The sequence below is a fragment of the Exophiala dermatitidis genome, assembly GCF_000230625.1.
Source record: "Exophiala dermatitidis NIH/UT8656 unplaced genomic scaffold supercont1.7, whole genome shotgun sequence".
Taxonomy (NCBI): Eukaryota; Fungi; Ascomycota; class Eurotiomycetes; order Chaetothyriales; family Herpotrichiellaceae; genus Exophiala; species Exophiala dermatitidis.
Window position 1 is genome coordinate 1,078,689 of NW_008751652.1, and position 19,524 is coordinate 1,098,212.

Sequence of the window (19,524 nt, forward strand, 5' to 3'; positions counted from 1 at the left end):
AATAAGTATAAGAAGGATAAGAACGAATAAGAAGAATAAGAAGAATAAGAAGAATAAGGACGAATAAGAAGAATAATAAGTATAAGAAGGATAAGGACGGATAAGAAGGATAAGAAGGATAAGAAGGATAAGAAGGATAAGAAGGATAAGAAGGATAAGAAGGATAAGAAGAATAAGAAGGATAAGAAGGATAAGGACGGTTAGTACATAGTAGTATACCTAGGTTACTAGTAGTCGAAGTAAGAGACTATTAACTAGAGTTTCACTTGCTAGTAAAGTAGGAGACTTTGTAGTAGGGGGCTATAATAGCCTACCTAGTACCTAGACTATTCAAGAGGGTATTATTTATTAGTCTACCGTAGTTATATTACTTTATTACGCATTAATAGTGCTATTACTATAGCCAATAGAGTTATAGGAATAGAATATCTAGAGTAGTATCTACTAATAGTAGTAGATAGAAGTACTATAATCTATAAGAATACCTTATAGTAGTTATATATCGAGTACCTTAGTAGTATCTAGCTATATACTTAGTTCGGACGGGAGTTCGGTTAAATTCGTATTCTAATATAGTACTAGTAGTATAGTAGTAGGCTACTATATATAGTATACTAGTAGAAGATCGCCAGCTAAGTACGGCTCGAGCGGAAGCCCTATAGTTCTTATTAGCCTACGATAATAAATATAACTCTATAATAATTAGTACGCGAATTCTAATCTAAAATATACTAGTAGGGGCTATTAGTATAACGATAGTACGCTACTATAGTAGTTCTAGTATTAATACTTATCCTACCTTAGATTCGTACCGAACTACTAGTATTTAAAGCCGCTTCTAATAATCTACTTCTCTATCTAAGTTAACCCTATAAGACTTAGAGGTTATCGTTCGATATCTTAGAGGTCCGTTCTCTTAGGGGTCCTCTCTAGGTCTCGTAGAGTTAACTTAGATAAAAAAGTAGATTATTAGAAGCGGCTTTAAATACTAGTAGTTCGATACGAATCTAAGGTAGAGTATTCTATAGAGCTATAGTAGAGATCTAGGTTCGAATCCTAGATAGTCTATTTTCTTTTTTAGTAGTTATATCGCTCTATATAGGAGCCGTATATAATAGCTTCGATTAACTACCTATATATAGTATAATACTACTAGTAGTATAGCGCCTATATACTATTACCCTAGTATTATTTTCGCTTAAATTTCCGTCTATAGGCGTTAATAATTCTTTAGATAGTTATAGCTATCTATATTATCTATATAGCAGATACTATACGATATAGTATAATCTACTATAAGTTATAGCAAATAATATAGTATAGTTTACTACTATAGATAGTATAGTATAGGTAATATAACTTGAAAGTTATATTAATATCTACTAATATAAGTATATATAGGTGGCTATAACTATCTAAAGAATTACTTATTATTAACGTATAGTACGCCGTAGACTAAAGTCCTAATAGTTAAATAAAGATTTACCTATAGACTATACTTAGGATTAGATTAAGTTAGAATATAGAGTTAGGGTTATAGCTCGTTATATAATAAGCGCTCATAACTCTCTTTCCTATCTATAGCTAATTATATCTACCCTTATATACTAGTAACCCTTACTCGACTACTAGTACTACCTCCTAGTAGGTAAGTATAGTACTACCTACTTATAGTACTACTAGTAATAGTAAACTTAAAGTATTAGTATACTAGTAGTATATAGTATACTACGGTTGAAATATTCCTTCCTCTTTCTATAGACTACTACTACTATAGCTTATTTACTACTTTAACTTTACGTTATCTATCTACCTACTATAAACGATAATAATATTATAGCGCCTCGGAATATCAATAGGTAACGAAGGCTAGTATAGTATAGGATATAGTATACTAGTAGAACGTAGTATAGTACGCAGCCTAACGTAGACTTAAACAGATTAGTAGAACCTAAGCCTTATAGTAGTAATACTAGTAGTAGTATCGATTCTATCGCTATTATTATCGACGATATATTAGATAATAGACTTAGTTATAGGAACTCTATACTACTACCCCTTATAACTAACGATATCGACGACGATAATCACTACTATTACTACTACGAATCCGACTTTAAGTCCTATCTCTTAACCGAAGACGGCTTAGAGTAGAAGAGCGACTATAATATAGATAACTTCTATAATATTATTCGTTAAGTATCCGATATCTTATATTAGACTAATATATACTACTTACTACTTATTTAGAGACTAGACGATAATCCTTCTATAGACGTCTAGAACGTATTACTAAAGGTACTTTATATCGATCTATCCGACGTAGAGATCGATAAACTAGATAATAAACTCGAAGAGATAGACTTAGATAATACTACCGATTCGTATTTAGCTAGTATACTTCTAGGGACTTTACTATTATTATTATTATTACTATCGAGTAGTCTAACTTCTTTATTATATCGATAACTATTATTACTAATATCTCTATCGAAGATAATTAAGTACTCTCTTTCTTAAGAAGCGATATCGCCGATTCTACTAGTACTCGAGTTATTATTCGAGAAGTTATAAGCGTCTCGCTAGAACTATATATATATCTATAAAGTTCTTAGATTAGCGTAGATAATAAACTTATCGTAGGCTTCTCTTAATCTTTCTACGAAACTAGATACTTTAAAGCGTATAGTTTAAAGCTATATCTCGATACTACGACTACTTCGAAAATCGATTCTAGTTATATTTAAAAAGTAGACGACGCTTCCTAAGAGCGATAAGACTAGTATAATTATAATTAAACATAAAATATAGCTTTATTAGTATAATCTCGTTAACCTTATAAGAAATATTCTTAGTATTACTATTTTAATAGATAAAATATATTTCGGACTAGAATATATAGTTAACGAACTAAAAGAGTTATAGAAGTCGAGAGCGTAGATAAGCTCGGCTATTATTATAATAGATAAGTTTAGTTAATACTAGAATAGTAATATTATTCTATCTAGTAATATTATTAGACTTACGCCTAGATTAGGATATTCTAAAGTACGTATTATAATAATTAGGCGCGATTATAGAGGAGATACTAGTAGTACTATTATTATAGAGCTCTAGCCGATCTATAGTCGTAAAGATATATCTAAAGGTATTAACTTCGTCGAGAATAAGAAGCTAGTATTAGACTCGAATAAAAGAAATAGATTCGTAATCTCGATAGATTAGATTTTATATCGACTATATATATATATAGACTATCTATACGATAGTATCGAGAATATAAATAACGCCTTTCCTAACGATAACTTCTTTCTCTATCGAATATTCTATCTTAAAAGAGATATTGTCGAATATCTACGAAAGTCCTATTCTATTCGAGCTAAGTTAGAGATTATAGTTCTTAAACGCGAGAATATCGAGTAATATAAGACTAATCCTCTTAAGATACGTTCGCTTCTACTTATTCTTTTCGTTAACGACTTCGATATCTATCGAAATATATATCGAGCCCTAAAGGTATTTTACTAGATTCTAGTAAATCTTTCGATATTTAAAAAATATAAAGTTATAAATATCTTTACTTACTATCTCGAACTCTATAGTACTAATATAAAAGACGTTATTCGGAATCTTAAATCTAATATAAGATAACTACTCGAAGATACTAAGATAATTATTAATAGTAAAGCTATAATAGTTAGAGTATTTTCTATATTAATAATCGGCGATCTTCTTTAGTAGGCTAATAGTATAGACTTTCTTCGCTATAATACTATATATAGCTACCGATTTTATTTTTATTCGAAGAAGTAGTAGAGTAATCTTAAGTTTCTAATATTTAAACGATATCGCTACTATTTTAATACTATTTATAATAGAGAAACGATATTAATACTCTACGATACGGAATAATAACGATTCCTTACTAGTAAAGGGATACGACTTAAGACGCCGCCTATTATAAGACTATATCCGACGCTTAACTTAATTCTTAGCTTAGATATTAACGCGCCGTACTCGGACTAGCGTAATATCGATCGGTATATCTAGACGCTCTTATTCTTATTAATCTTTATTAAGAGAGGTAGATTAGTATATCTTAAGATTTTCTAATCTTTCCGATTTCTATCTAGATAGCTACGTATCTAAAGTCCCCTTCTATATATATAGTCCTAGTTATTATCTAAAGCTAGTAGAGCGTCGATTATTACGCTACTTATTCTCTAATATCGTATATAATAAATATAGTTTAGACTACTATTTCTTCTAGCGATCGATCGAATCGTTAATAGTAATAACGAGTACTCGAATACTATTAAGACTATTATTTCTCTATATCGGTATATTACTAAATTCAATATCGCTATTAGATCGTACTAAGGCTATACGCTAAATATAATTTATTTATACTCTCGGCGTACTAGGCGGCGGCGCTATTTTTAATAGCTTCTATAGTACGTATATAAAAGCTAGACTATCTATACGAATATAGCTTTATCCGACGCCGCTAATATTAAGACTAGTACCGCGGATATTAATAATAATAGTAATAATAGTAATAATAATAACTATAACGATATCTTTCTATAGGTCGAATCTATAATAAATGCTTACTCGAATAGAGATAATAAAGTAAATCTAAGTAATTCGAACTTAAGTTAGGCTAATATAGAAGTATATCTACTAAGGTATATTCTACGGAAAACTAAGTTCTAAAAACTTATAGATCTATCTAATATTTATATCGATCTCTATCTTTATCTCTAGATAGTAGAGTACTATTAGATTTTTAACTATAATATTCTAGCTAGTAAATTAAAGTATAAGCTTTTTAAACGTAATACTAATATCGCCTTATCTTTAAATTTAATAGTATATCTATTCGTAAAAGACGTCGTACGCTAGTTAATCTAACTTAGCCTTACTAGTTACTAGTAGTATACTTATCTAGATCTAGAGAAAGTAATATCGACGATTAAAGCGATATATTTATTACTAGTAAATTTCTTTCTACTATCTATAGAAAGATTACTTTTATTCGCTTATATTAACTATACTAACTCGAAAGGTAATAATTAAGTAGATAACGAGATAGTATCGACTAATAATATAATAGTAACGGAAGATAAAATATACGTCTCTATATTCTTATTATAGCTATATTTTAATAGAAAGATATCTCTTCTAGTAGAAATTACTAAGATAGTAGTACTATCTAGATTATTTATATTATATCTATTCGACTAGTAAATCCGATAGACTCTCGATCGTAATTATCGAGTTTCTAATATAGTAGGTCTTTCTTAGAAGAGACTACGCTAGTATTAACGCCTAGATATTATAGATCCGTTCTCTTAACGTCGGTAGATATTTAGTATTAGTAATAGTATCTCTTTTTATAATAAGAGTTATCGACTAGTCTAATACTTTACTATACTATTTCGAAATCGACTCTATTTCTTTCTATTTCTTATTATAGAACGTACTAGACTCTATTTACGATACGACCGATTAGTTATTCGAGACCCGATTCTTAATTTACTAATACTAAAAGCCGTAAGTAAGTTCCGAGTAATTAGGCTTTCTACTTTAAAGTATAACTTATTATATCTACTTAATATACTATAATATAGCGAGTAGATAAATAATAAAGTAGATAAAGACTCGAAGTTCTTAATATTCTATTAATAGGATATCGACGTAATATAATCGATAGAGATAGTCTATTCTATCTAGTTATAATAGCTAAATAGAACTATATAGTAGCTCTCGAAGATATTAGTATTTAGCTAAAAAAAATCTAGTTAAAAGTACTTAATTTCTACCCGTAAAGTTATAGTAGTATAATAGTTTTAAATATATAAATCTATAGTATTAATATAGTAGTATTATAGTTTAAACTTAATTTTACTACGGCTCTAAATCGTATCTACTACGATTTTACTACGGCTTTAATACGACTCTAATACGATTCTAGTATATTAATACCGTATTAATACCGTATTAATACCGCGTAAATACCGTATTAATACGGTTTTAATATAGTATCCGGTACGGTTTAGAATCGTAATAAAATCGGTTTAGAGCCGTAGTAAAACCGATTCGAAACCGGTTCTAAACGTTAATTTTATTACCGATTTAAGTACGCCGATACGGATCGAAACCGGTTTAGAGTCGTAGTAAAACCGTATCTAATACGGTTCTAATACGGTTTCGCTACGGCTCCACTACGGTTTTAAACTATATTGAATACTATATCAAAACCGTGTTAACACGGTGTTAACACTGTGTTGATCTACTCTACTATGGCCTATATAGTATACTTGGGAATTCTGGACCTATAATTGATACCCTTGTCAATCCTGACAGTACTATAGGATCACTTATAGGCTAAATAACGTATAGTAGATCACGAGAGGATCACGAGAGGATCGCTATAGAGATCGCTATAGAGATCGCTATAGAGATCTTAACTTAATTTAATTTTAAATTTTTTAAGAATATTTATATTACGTAATATTTATAGGTTATAGATTTACAGTATATATCGAAAATACTACTATAAATACGATTCATAGCTTCGTAGTTTAGAGGTTAAGGACGTCACTATCGCTAGAATCGAAGAAAGAAAAATTTTAACGGTGGTCTTAAAATATGTAAAAAAGAGAAAAAGAGTACTCCTAGCGTAATTCGAATACTCTTTTTTTTTACTATATACTAAGTATTATAAGTAGTAGCCTATCTAGATCTAATCTAGATCTAAGAAATCAACAGATCAAACCTCCGATCTAGGATTTTGTAGTACTGAACTAGGTCTGATCCTAGATCGATCCTAGATTGAGCCCCTATAGAAGGCTAGTACTGTACTATAGATTGATATAGAGAAACGTACTATGATTTTATGCCCTAGTACAGTAGGTGTCTTGTACTCTTTATAGGAACTTGTCATAAATCCCCTGCTAATCAGTCTAAATTGTCCAAGTCGCTGCTGCAGCATTCAAGTTCCGTATGTAACCATGCAGGAGCTTTCTTAACTGCACTCCATTGCCACCATGGTGAGCCCTCTGAGGCTTGCCCATGGAGATTGATTCGGAGGTTGACGATGTTGGCACCTGCCGTATGTACGCATGTAGACCTATATATACTATATACAGTACATATATGCCCGCCTAATAAGGATTAATCTAGGATCGATATAGGATTGATCCTAGACTAACCCTACTCCGATCCTGATCCGATCCTACTCGAGAATCACTATAGGATCACTTATACAAGAGGATCCCTATAGAGATCGCTATAGACTAACTAGCGTATCGAGAATTCACTTCTTAACTTAATTAAAAACTTAATTTTTTTTTAATTTTTATATTACGTACTATTTACAGGTTATAGATCATATATCGAAAAAACTATTATAAATAGTATCGTGGTCGAATAGTAACGACGTCGCTATCGCCTAGAATTTAAAAAAGAAAAATTCTAACGGTACATAAGTAGTACTTAGTACTAGTAGTCTTAAACTAAAAAAGAGTGCCCCAAGTGGGATTCGAACTCTTTTTTTTTACTATTATAGTACTTAGTTGATACGTGATCTAGGATCCGATCCGGTTCTGAGCTAGGTCTGCCAGAGCTAGGTCTAATCTAGATCGGATTCTAGATCTAATCCTAGATAGATCTTAGATTGAGCCCTTATAGGAGGCCAGTACTGTATATAGAAGTTAAGTGTAAGACCTTTTCGATTATAGTTCTACTAAGGGCGTGTTCGACAAGCGCAACTTGAAGTGCCAACTAGCATTAAAACGCGGAAAGTCGCGCTTTAGAACCTACGATTTTGGTAGTTTAATTAGTTCTTAGCATATATAAGAAAAGCGTCAACACAGATAGAGCTAGAGTAATTAGCGCGATATATTGAAAATTACACTTACGTGCGCCCTACTAACTTGTAGGTTAAAGTGCCATTATCGGTCCCGACTACCTATTCGATAATACAATTTTACTCGCTTTCGAAAAGACGCTATACTAGTATTTTGGCGGAAATCCAGGTCCCCACTATTCACGTGATAAACGCGTAAAATGCCCTTGAGTTAATGGCACTTCAAGTTGCGCTTGTCGAACACGCCCTAAAGTTATGTAGTACTAGTAGTAAACGTAGAAACCGTATCGAGGCTCTAAGTCGTATTAAGGCTCCAAATCGTATCTAGGCTTAACACCATATTAATACTTAATATCGTATTAAGTCTAGAAATCGGGTTCGAACTGGTTCCAATACGGCTCGAAACATTAATTTTATCACCGATTTAAGCACGCCGACTCGGATCGAAACCAGTTTGGAACCGATTCGGATTCGTGGTAGAGCTTTAGTGGAATTGGTTTTACTACGATTCGAAGCCGTATCGTATACTATATTGAAACTATATTGAAACTATATTAATACGGTGTTAATACTATACTAGCCTTCTATAGAGGCTTAATTTAGGATCGATCTAGGATTAGACCTTATTTAGATCTAGTTTAGACCTAGGATCTAAACTAGGTTCGAACTAGGTTCGAACCAGGTCTGAACCGGATCGGATCGTATTAGCTAGTACTACTATAGTACTAGTAATATTATAGATTTCCGTATATATACCGACATATATATGTTACGCGTACATAATACGTAAGTAGTACTAACGATGCCATCGCCTGAGTCCTACCCTCATCTGCCCTCTCCCGCCTCTATTCGCCCTAAAGTAATACGGCACAAACGTCAACTCGTCGATGAGTTGGACTGTTGAAAAAGCAGCACCATTGGCCTGTGGACCACGGCGCGTGATGGCTTGTCCATCATGGTCTTCACCGTTTCTGCCACCGTCAACACCGTTAACGCCGTCAAGACCCTTATCGCCAATGCCGTACACGATCCTATCCAGCTCTTGTACCGTGACCGTTGGCGAAGTCTTGACGGCAGCTGGATCAAAGACGGCCGCCGCACCATTCTTGACAACCAAAGCGACATAGTCGTCGTTCGTGTCGGGATCCGAGATGGCACGTTCCTCCATAGTGCTGCAGCAGCTGGCGTCGAGAATTACTGACTTGAAGTGGTCCCGCACCCATGGGTTGTCGATATCTTCGACACAGTACACAATCGGACCGCGGGCCACGGTCAGGGTGTCCTGGTTGGTGTAGGGATGTGGCGAGATGAGCCGCGGGATGATTGGGATGTGCAGTGAGAAAGCTGTGTGAGATGAAACCCATGAGGATGGGAGGACGAGATACCCTTTCTCCAGGGTAGCGGTGGGCGGAGGAGGAGGATCCAACTGTTTTGGTTTATAAGCATGAGGCCTAGCTTGCCAGATATATAGAATCAAATGAAGAGTGAGAGCAACAGAAAACAAGAAACCGAACGAGGTCTGACTTACTTTCCAAGAATCCCCCGCCCACGCAGGTATTCGCAATGCAAGGCTGATCTGAGCATTGTCTGGCTGTCGTAACTCAAAGTCCACCTGCCCGCCCCAAGGCCAATTGGTCTTCTGAGATAGTAGAGCACGCTGATCATCCAGAATTTCAATCTCATGAGTGCTTGAGACGTAAAGGTGCACGGAGACTTGGGTTGTTCTTGTTGTCGTGATTGTCGTGTTCTGGGAGTAAATGTAGCCGCCAATCTGGCCAAGGAGCCTCAGCACATTGGGAGGACAGCACGAGCAGGTGAACCATTCTTCGCGTTTTGACAAATCTTGATCACTGGAGGCCAATTGGTTGACGTAGGTGAACTTGGTGCCGTCATGGGACATCGACGTCAAGACGGCATTATAGAGACACAGTTCCATGACATCGCTGAAGCGGCGGTCCAAGTCGTACTGCAATTCAAGGTCAGCAAAGTCATCCACCACTTAAACAACCGCCATTTAATCAATACAAAAGGAAGTGCTTTGAATCACTTACCTGCAATATCCTCTCCGCGAGCATCATCACACCAATGGCTGCGCAAGTTTCTGCGTAACAGCCACCTTCGTCTGTGCCTTGAGGAAGGAAGTAATCCAACCCAAACCCTTCCCACTGTTTGATTGCGCCAATGCCTCCCGTGGCGTACATCTTCCGATCGACCATGTTATCCCAGAGCCGGTAGACAGCGTCCTTCAGTTGTGCGTTGGGGACGCTCGAACTTCCAGATCTGACCAGGTCGGCGGCCGCTGTGAGAAGATACACCGCACGCACAGAATGGCCCTTGATAGTTTGTTGTTCAACGAGGGGTTTGTGGGCCTGGTAGTACCAAAGACAGTCCATTTCTGGCCAGTATTTTGGCCTGGCATGGGGGTCATCACCTCGTCGCTCCGCCTCGACAACGTAGTAGTGCCTGCCATTGACACCAGTTGGATTTCCCCTTTCTGTGATGAAATACTGTGCCAGCTCCAAGTGCTTGCGATTCTGGGTCCGGTTGTAGAGACGTAGCAGAGCCAGTTCGATCTCCGGGTGACCGGGGTACCCATGTATCTGGTCTTCGCCTGGTCCAAACGTTCGGCACAAAAGATCGACATATTTCAGTATCGGCTCAAGCAGGTCATTGTTTCCATACAGGTGATGGTGCGCAAGAGCTGCTTCAATCAGGTGACCAGCATTGTACAACTCATGGAAATCTTGAAGGTTGGTAAACCGCTTCCCGGGCTCAACCACTGTATAGTGGATGTTAAGGTAGCCGTCCGGATGCTGTGCCGATCGGATCATCTCTACCAGTTCCTGAATGGCCCCATGGATGTGACAGTTGTGTTTTTCGCGCAAGAAATAGCATGCCCCTTCGATCCATTTTGCAACATCTGAGTCCCTGGTCGAGCAAGTTAGTCTCTTGCACACGAAACACAACCGTCCACTTTGACAAGTAAACCTACCAGAACAGATGATTCGGAACAGGCCAGACGTCCGGGGTGTCTGAGTATGACGGATGCCACTTCAGCTTAAAGGCATCATATCTGCCTGTTTTCTTCAACACATCCAGCTGATACAGCAGCGTGTTTGACGATACAACTTCACGTCTTCGAGCGATCAATGAGCCCGGCGCCAGCGAGGTGCGAAGGAATGTTTCTTGCGGATACGACATGGTGTTTTGGAAGGCCACCGGCAACTGAAGATTCCCAAGGTCTAGACGGATACTACGGTCGTCTGATCTCGATCTATCACGTTTTTTGTATCATTTCCCTTTGTATCGGGAGGCGAGAATCCCCAGCAGCCATCAATCATCCCCCGCAGGAATGATACGCGGGTCACCTCCCCGGAACTGATGAGAGCATGGTGACTAGGGCAAGCAGTGGCAAAATGATGGTGATTCCCGGGTGCTTCCTCTTTGGGGTGAAGCACCGGTGGTCCACGAAGACTTGATTGGCTGGTGTCCACCGGAGCATCAACAGCTCTCCCCACCCCCTCCGGAAGGCTCGTGTACTGCTCCGACGGGGGCTTCGCTTCCACCAGTGTCTGCTTTTCTTTCATCTCCCGGGACCGGAGGTGCACTGCAGAAGGAAGCTATTTCTCCAGACTCGCGTGCGATCGGGCAGTATCAGAGCGGAGTGTGGGGTGACAGCCATGAGCTCCTGGATAGTATATAGTCGTCCAGATGCCTCGTCTGCGCCGACCATCTAGGGACAACAGTATCCTGTACACCAGCATAATCAGCAATCATGGGTCTCATAGACAAATTTCTTCCCAAGGAGGACCGCTTTGCGGCACTCATGCTCTATGGCATGGTGTTCTGCACAATGTTCAACGGTAAGCATGGGAAAGCAATCAATCACAAATGTTGGAAGGACAGTTCGCTGATACTGCTGCCTTGTGCCAGGCTATGATGCTGGAATCATGACCGTCATTCTCGCGGACAAGCAGTTCATTGATTACTACAATATCACATCCACCAGGTCTGGTCTCGTGGCGACAATACCCTGGGCGACCACCGGCGTGGCACAGCTGATGCTAGGAGGTACGCTGGCCGGGCTGGTGGGCAGGCTTTGGGCTCTTCGCGTCTCGATCCTATTCATGTGTATCGGGGTCGTGGTCCAATCGGTACCCAACAGCTTTGGCGTGCTCATCCTCGGGCGTCTCATGACCGGGTTGGGGTTCGGATGCGTCTACATCGCCACCAACCTGTATGTCTCCGAATGTGCTCCTCGCCTGCTTCGGGGCAGTTTCGTCGGGACGGTGGCACAATTTGGGTACCAACTCGGCACACTTATTGCCTTCTGGTCCGGATACGGCATGAGCTTCCACAAATCACCGTACAATATTGCATGGCGCGTGTCCAATGTCATCCAGATCCCAATCGGGCTAATCTTCATCTGTGTGTCGTTCCTGTATATCGAAAGCCCTCGCTGGCTGCTGGAAAAACAGCCTGAGAACCCCCAACGAGCCCTGAAAGCCCTGGCAAGGCTCCGGTCAGGGTCACCGGAGGACGACCGCGTTCGAGTCGAATTCCATGAGCTTGTGGCAAGCCATGAGTACCGCAAGCAGTTCGAAACCGGATATATGGGAATCTTGAAGAGCGGGCCTCTGCGCAAGCGGCTGCTGTACGGGTTCTATGCCATGGCCCTGCAGCAGTTTGGCGGTATTGCTGCACTCACCATGTACGCGACTCTCATCTACCAGTCGCTTGGCTGGGACAAGGGAAGCCAGGCATTGGCAATCAACGGCATTCAATCCGTCCTCCAGCTGCTCATCGTTTTGGTCAACACCTTCACAGTGGACCGTTTCGGACGCAAAACGCTGCTGATATGGGGTTTCACAATCCAGTCTATCGCCCTACTCATACTCTCATCTCTGTGCACCAGTTTCCCGAACAATGACAACAAGGCTGCCGCGGTGGCCGAGATTGCCATGTTTTTCATCGTTGGAATGACCTATTGCTGGTCAAATGGACCAATCCCTCCGGTAAGGAGCCCCTGCCCTCGGCTTTTTCTGAGACTCACTAACACGGTACCAGGCAATCGCCACCGAAATATTCCCTCAACACGTCCGAGACAAAGCCTTCGGAATTTCCGCGCTTGGTCAAACAGCCTGCTTGTTAGCCATTACCCAACCCTGGCCAGACTTCCACGACAAAGTCGGGCCACGGAGCTACTGGCTCCTTCTCGGTCTCAACGTCATAGCCCTGATCTCCGTCATCATTATCCTGCCAGAAACCAAAGGCATCTCTCTAGAGCGAATGGATCGCATTTTCGGGCAGGTTGATGCCGTCGAGGCCGGAGAAAGAGAGCGGTCGGCTTCTGTGACCGAGGAAGATGCGATCCGTATGGCTTTAGGTGGAGGAAAGAGTAATGACTTGAACACCGAGAAGGATCTGGAAAAGGATGTTGACCATGTCCGGCAGGTAGAACTCGTTGAGTCGAGGAATTGAACACGATGCGCGACAATGCTGGCGCAGTGATACCTGGGAAGGACAGGGGAAGGCCAACTGTGGAGGACTTTTTATGCTACCTCTTTGAAAGCCGTCAATGCATCTGGGATCTTCTTCGCTTCACTCCGTAAGATGATATGTCGACTTGGCGTTAAAACATGACACCAACCATACTGTTTAGTGATTGTGTAGAGGAGCATCATAGCCCCAGGCACTCATCATCCCTGAGTCCGTATTTGCCGCTGACGGCTAACGCTCGCCAACTTGTCCAGAATCCGGATCCACCTGTCCCGGACTCCCCACGTGGACGATGTGGCTAGCAGCCTTCGCCCCTCGATCAGCACCTTCTCAGGTGCACGAGGACCGTACAGGTCACCCACACCGTTCATGATCGGCTTCATGGTGTTGCCTCGACGCACAAACTGCTGCACGAGTTCGTCATCCGTTGGTCTGTCTATGAGGATGATATCACAGACGGCTTCCTCGGTCTCGTCTGTACGTTGGTCAATTCCTGTAAACTCGTCACGGCCTGAGTGCGACGATGGCTCGCTTTCTTTCGAAGAGGTCGAAAAGGCGCTGAACGCCCACAAGGCCAGTGCAGTCAGACCGACAGAGGAGGGTTCGTAAAATCCGTTCGCAGAGAACCTTCGAATGTGCCAAAACAGTACGCCTGCATGGATCATGGCCAGTCGGGCTTTGTACTGGTCGAGATTCACCCAGCGGCGTATCATTTGCTTGTCCATTACAATGCTTTCCCCGGATGAAGAGCGCGATTCTCCTGACAAGTGCTCGGCGAATCTCACAATGTTCTTGTATGGACTGAGTAACACGACTCTTGCGAAGTGCAGGTGCATCACAGTCGGATGTTCGAGGCCTGACTGCAACCCGATGGTAGCATTGGCACTCCAATGGAGGATATCGAGGCAATCACAGGCAGAATTTCGCCAGCGAGCGTAGGTTGACACCGAAGGGAGCCAGATTGGTGATCGTGACCTTGCTTCTTCAGGAGAGCGTTTCTCCGCGGTTGGTGTCCAATGCGACAGTGGTTCCTCAAGATACGCTTCAATTTCCCAGGTCCGACGAAATATACCATGGATGAGCAAGATGCGGCTGAATTCTCCCAGATCAGATAGCAGCTTCTTGTCGATATATAATTGCTCCAAGGCGTTCGCAAGAGTTGGGGCGGGTGAGTATCTGCGAGATACTTCAGCCCATTCCCTGGCCGTGGCGGCGGCCCACACTTGCTCATGCGCCGGAAGTCGGAGTCTTGTGCTCTCAGAGTTTGGTATCGGTCTTTGTCCAAAATGGACCTTGCTCATGGTGTCCAACAGCCATATCGAGTAAGACAAACGGCGTTGGGACTCATCCCGTCTCCAGTCCGTCCACCTAGATTCGATATCCCTCGAGTCTGCCACTTCACTGTGTTCGAGGATGTCCGGGCAGGAATTGGCCGAATCAAGCCGGAGCTTAGACCCATGACTGTGCAAACGTTCGTCTCCAGAGTAAAGGCAGCCGATACAGTGCAAAAGCTTCATCTGATATAATTCGATGCTGCGGTGCGAAGACGAAATCGCTACTTCTTCCAGGTTTTGAAGTACCCTCCTAGTGAATTCGTGCAGTGAGATGGTAAGAGAGTCAGAGCCTTGCAGGTAGTGGCTACCAAGCGCACCAGCAGCCAGCAAGGTTTCCCATTTTCGCGGGTCGCTGGGACTCACGTGCAATATAGGGAGCAGAGGGTGGAAGTTGTCAAAATAAAGCTTCACCAACTCGTCGAAGAATGATTTCGGGGGTGTGTCAGGAGTAAATGCCAGATGGGATGATGGCAATGGCTGATTCCCGTGATCGACGTTCCCAGATATGGGAGTTATGCCATGGTTCTGAGTCGCGGAAGCGGAAGAACCTTTCACATCCAGACAGAGACTTTTAAATGCCGAGAGCAAACAATCATAATCTTCACCTGAGAAATATTCCTGCGATGCTCCGCATCCGGTAGCCGGCCATTCGTAAGCGAGACTGAACGAGGCGGCCGCGAAACTGGCTGTTTTGGGGGTGACTCTGACAGGATTTAATTTGCGGCGTTTGACACGTGGCAATCTGGCGGCAGCTCCATCTACGTAAAATTCTCCTGGCTCTGATGGTTGGTCAGTGACTGACAGGCTTGCGGGACTGGTTGAGGAGACTCCGGGGGCGTCCAGGTCTGCAAGTGAGTCATGGCCGATGGGGGATGTCAGGTCCTCATGTGGTTGTGTTTGCAGAGTGTTGAGCTGAAATGCGCCTATATCGGGCCAGTAATCGTGGGTAGTCCCGCCTGAAGTAGAGCCATAGTCGAAGTCGAGTGCAGAATAATCATCCATCAACCAGTTGATGGTGGAAGACGCGCCTGTCATCCAGTAATTTGGATCAATGCTATCGAAGGGACCGGCTTGATATTGTGGGGTTTGCAATGCAGCACCCCCGTAAGAAGGTTCCTGTTGGCTCAGTTCCCGTGATCCAGGTTCAGCACCCAGAAGTGCAAAATGATTCTGGCCATTCCACGGCGCCGCTGCAACGCTCGCAATACCACCTTCCATGGCAGTGTCAAAGTTACCGGATGGCGAAGTCCTCTCGGTATCACGCATTCTCCTGTTGTCGGTATGCGGATCCTTTGTCGATACTAGATCAATAGACTGCTGAGAATATCTCTCCGAGTTGCCAGCTGGGGTTGCTGACGTTGGATAAGTGCATGGCTGCTCCCGAGCCGAACAGCGGCAACAAGGTATTCCTCCAGAGCAGCGAGTCTTTGCCACCACGCATGCCGAGCACGCCCTGGTGCACTTGGCTTGTGGTGACTGCGTCTGCTGATGCACCGTTTCGTGCCTTTGAAGCGTGTCTCTAAGAAGGTGCGTTAGGACCTATTGCTCGAAATTGCCCCCGGTGGCTTGTAGCAGATCTGGGAAGGACGGAGTCGTCACTAGAAATACCTTCTCACGAAGCTCTTGTGGCAGGTTCCACATTCAAATTGGCGCGTCTTGTCATGAACGAGAGCATGTCGCTTTAGATGCTCGAGTCGGCTGAAGGTCTTCTCGCAGATCGAGCATCTCCGAGAGTGTTGGCCAGGCAGCTGAGTTGCAGTTGGGTTGATCTCCTCGACACTATCACTCATGCTGGGAGTTTAATCAACCGTTGCATCACCATAGATACCAGTAGTCAACAATATAGTGTCCTTCGCGCTGGGAGGACGCCGAAGGCATCTAACTGAAGTCATTGCGGAGTTGGCATGGAGCAACTTGAACCATGGAAAGTCAGGACTTGAAGTCCGCAATAACTCCGGATCCCCAATTGCGGAGGTCAAGTCGCGCTTGCCGAAGCCTTGTCAGCCAGGTCACGTGCGAGGCTGAGCACTGTCACTATCAGCCAGGTACAGTAGGTAGATAGCCATGGACATGCGAGACGAAGAGTAGCTATCTAGGTATCTAAGATACTCCGTGCCGATGGGGAATCTTACACCTTTGCTAGGCTTGTATGTTCGGAGGGCAGAGCTTGAAAGATCAAATGAAGCGTCCAAAGCAGTGTTTCGGAAACGTAAATAGAATACAGCAGTTATACCGGGATCAAAGGGCTTGCAGAGCCAGGTTTCAAATATTGGGATCCTCGTGACTGTTTGATAGTCTCTAGTCCTGCTTTTGATCGCGACAGTTCTGTGTGGGCGTGGCAGCAGATCAGGTCTTGGCCGCACCAGCTTGAGCTGCTCCTTCAAAGGAGAAGAAACCAAGTATTGTTGGAGAGACCACTCCCTCGGCCTCGACATGACGCACAGTATCACCTCAATGTTGGTCTGCTCTTCCCTCCGGACGTGTTTTAAAGCTTGTGTCTCTTCTGGCCGGTCATGAACTTTTTCGACTCCGCCTGGGGCCGACCAGTAAGAAACGCGTTCAATGCTCCCATAACCTCCTTAACAACGACGGCATCCTGTCTTTCATAGTCTTCTGCGCGGAGCTGTCTTTTCGTCAACAGGAGAGCCGCTGGGTCAAGATGGGGACCCAGCCACTCGTCGATTTCCGAAAGCACCTGCTTCATAAAGGTATCATTGTCGCTCTCACTGTTGGCCTTGAACACCTTGTTGAGGAATCCGCATTGCACCAGCTCGTGGCACGTAATTCTCTTTCCCATGAGGAGTGCTTCATTCGTCTTGGCGGCTCCAAGGCGTTCCTTGAGGCTGAAGGAAGAGCCACCTTCAGCACCCAGGGCGAGAGACGTAAACGGGGTGGCCAGATATGTGTGGGGCATGGCATAAATAAAGTCGGCAAAGGCAACCAAGCCGGCCGGGGCGCCCACAACTGGTCCGTTGAGAGCGGCAACCAGAATCTTGGGATGCCTGAACACGCTCCGCGTGGCTGTCAACCAAGGCATGCAGAAGTTCGTAAGTAGCCATTCTCGAGCACTTTCCTGTTCTTCCGGCTTGCCGCCACCCGGCTTTTCCAGGCCGACATCGCCGCCCGAAGAGAAGAAACGACCCGTACCGGTCAAGACTGTTACCGTAATGTCGGGTCTCTCGGCCACTTCATCTAGCAGATAAGCGAGGCGGTGGAGGATTGCTCCATTAATCGAGTTGAGACTCTTGGGGTTGTTGAATCTGATGATGGCAACTGGAGGCTGCACTGTGAGGATCCGCAGCTGCGCTTGCCATTTTGTGGTCTCCAGGCTGAGATAAGATGTGTCTGTTCAGAACGTCTGAATGATGATGGCCACGGACTTGTGAAGCTCTGAAATTGTTCGAGATTTCAATATCAGCCCCGTAGGCCACTAACCTTTTTTTCTCTCATGGAGACTTCCCTCGGTACCTTGTCCTCGGCTCCAACAATTGTTATTCGAATCGTCAAATGTGCCGCCAATGAGAGCTGTCCAAAATGCTCCGCAAGCATAATACTCCACAAATAAAAAAGCACCGCGGGGCCCCATCGCAGCTTCCGACTTCAAACATAACAAACAATAAGGTATCGTACCATAAAGTATGTACCGAAGTGCGTTTTCATTTCAGAGCTAACTGGACAACCGGCCAAATTACCGTGTCCAGAGAAAAGTCACCCCGGATGTTCGCCCCTGCCCACACCGCAGCCCGCCCTGATTGTCCTAGTACTATAGGTTAGTCGTAGAGATAAGTACACACAGTAGTACTAGTATCAACACCGTGTTGAAGCGGCTTCGAAATCTTTTAATATACATGCCCTCCTATAAAGTATTAATCCTATATCGATCCTATATCGACGCTATATCGACCCTACTCTGATCCTACTCTGATCCGGGTCGAGAATCACTATAGGATCACTTATAGACTAAATAACGTATCGGAGATTATGATAGAATTACGATAGAATTACGAAAGGATCACTACTTAGTATAAAGATCGCTATAGAGATCGCTATAGGCTAACTAACGTATTAATATATTACGTAATATTTATAGATTATAAATTAATATATCGAAAAACCTATTATAAATAGCGTCGTGGTTAAGTAGTAAAGACGTCGCTATCGCCTATAAATTAGAAAAGAAAAATTCTAACGGTCCTCGAGCGGGATTCGAACTCTCTCTCTCTCTCTTTTTTTTTTTCTCTCTAATCCGGATCGGAGAAAATCAATAGATTTAGCTTTCGACCTAGTAATCGATCTAGGATCGGATCTAGTTATGTACTGAACTAGATCTAATCCTAGATCGATCCTAGATTGAGCCTCTATAGAAGGCCAGTACTGTACTTAAGAATTACTATAGCATCACTTACAAGTATAGGCTAAATACATATATGCCCGCCTAATAAGGATTAATCTAGTATCGATATAGGATCGATACTATATTAACCCTACTCTAATCCTACTCCGATCCTACTCCGATCCGGATCGAGAATCACTATAGGATCACTTATAGGGTAAATAACGTATCGTAGATCACGAGAGGATCACGAGAGGATCACTATAGAGATCGCTATAGAGATCGCTATAGGCTAACTAGCGTATCGAGAATTACTTCTTAACTTAGTTAAAATTTTTAAAATTTTTAATTTTTTTAAATTAATATATTACGTAATATTTATAATTTATAGATTAATATATCGAAAAAACTATTCTAAATAGCATCGTAGTCGAGTAGTAACGACGTCGCTATCGTCTATAAATTAAAAAAGAAAAATTCTAACG

The 19,524-nt window shown here is 42.3% G+C and overlaps 4 protein-coding genes across 4 annotated transcripts; 1 reads left to right on the forward strand and 3 right to left on the reverse strand.

The window, feature by feature from the left end:
* Window positions 1-8,669: 8,669 nt before the first annotated feature.
* HMPREF1120_08211 (uncharacterized protein) lies at window positions 8,670-11,074 on the reverse strand (the record flags this gene model as incomplete). Its single annotated transcript, XM_009162456.1, has 4 exons — window positions 8,670-9,299; window positions 9,402-9,839; window positions 9,925-10,801; window positions 10,866-11,074. The coding sequence occupies 4 exons, from the start codon at window positions 11,072-11,074 to the stop codon at window positions 8,670-8,672; spliced, it is 2,154 nt and encodes a 717-aa protein (XP_009160704.1).
* A 397-nt stretch (window positions 11,075-11,471) lies between these two features.
* On the forward strand, window positions 11,472-13,655 carry HMPREF1120_08212 (MFS transporter, SP family, sugar:H+ symporter). The gene is made up of 3 exons (XM_009162457.1): window positions 11,472-11,736; window positions 11,807-12,888; window positions 12,941-13,655. The coding sequence occupies exons 1-3, from the start codon at window positions 11,649-11,651 to the stop codon at window positions 13,352-13,354; spliced, it is 1,584 nt and encodes a 527-aa protein (XP_009160705.1). The 5' UTR covers window positions 11,472-11,648; the 3' UTR covers window positions 13,355-13,655.
* On the reverse strand, window positions 13,573-16,496 carry HMPREF1120_08213 (uncharacterized protein; the record flags this gene model as incomplete). Its single annotated transcript, XM_009162458.1, has 2 exons — window positions 13,573-16,225; window positions 16,315-16,496. 2 exons carry the CDS (start codon window positions 16,494-16,496, stop codon window positions 13,573-13,575), a joined length of 2,835 nt encoding a protein of 944 aa, XP_009160706.1.
* Window positions 16,497-16,777: 281 nt separating this feature from the next.
* HMPREF1120_08214 (enoyl-CoA hydratase) lies at window positions 16,778-18,186 on the reverse strand. Its single transcript, XM_009162459.1, has one exon. The coding sequence runs from the start codon at window positions 17,741-17,743 to the stop codon at window positions 17,192-17,194; it is 552 nt and encodes a 183-aa protein (XP_009160707.1). The 5' UTR covers window positions 17,744-18,186; the 3' UTR covers window positions 16,778-17,191.
* Between the last annotated feature and the right edge of the window lie 1,338 nt (window positions 18,187-19,524).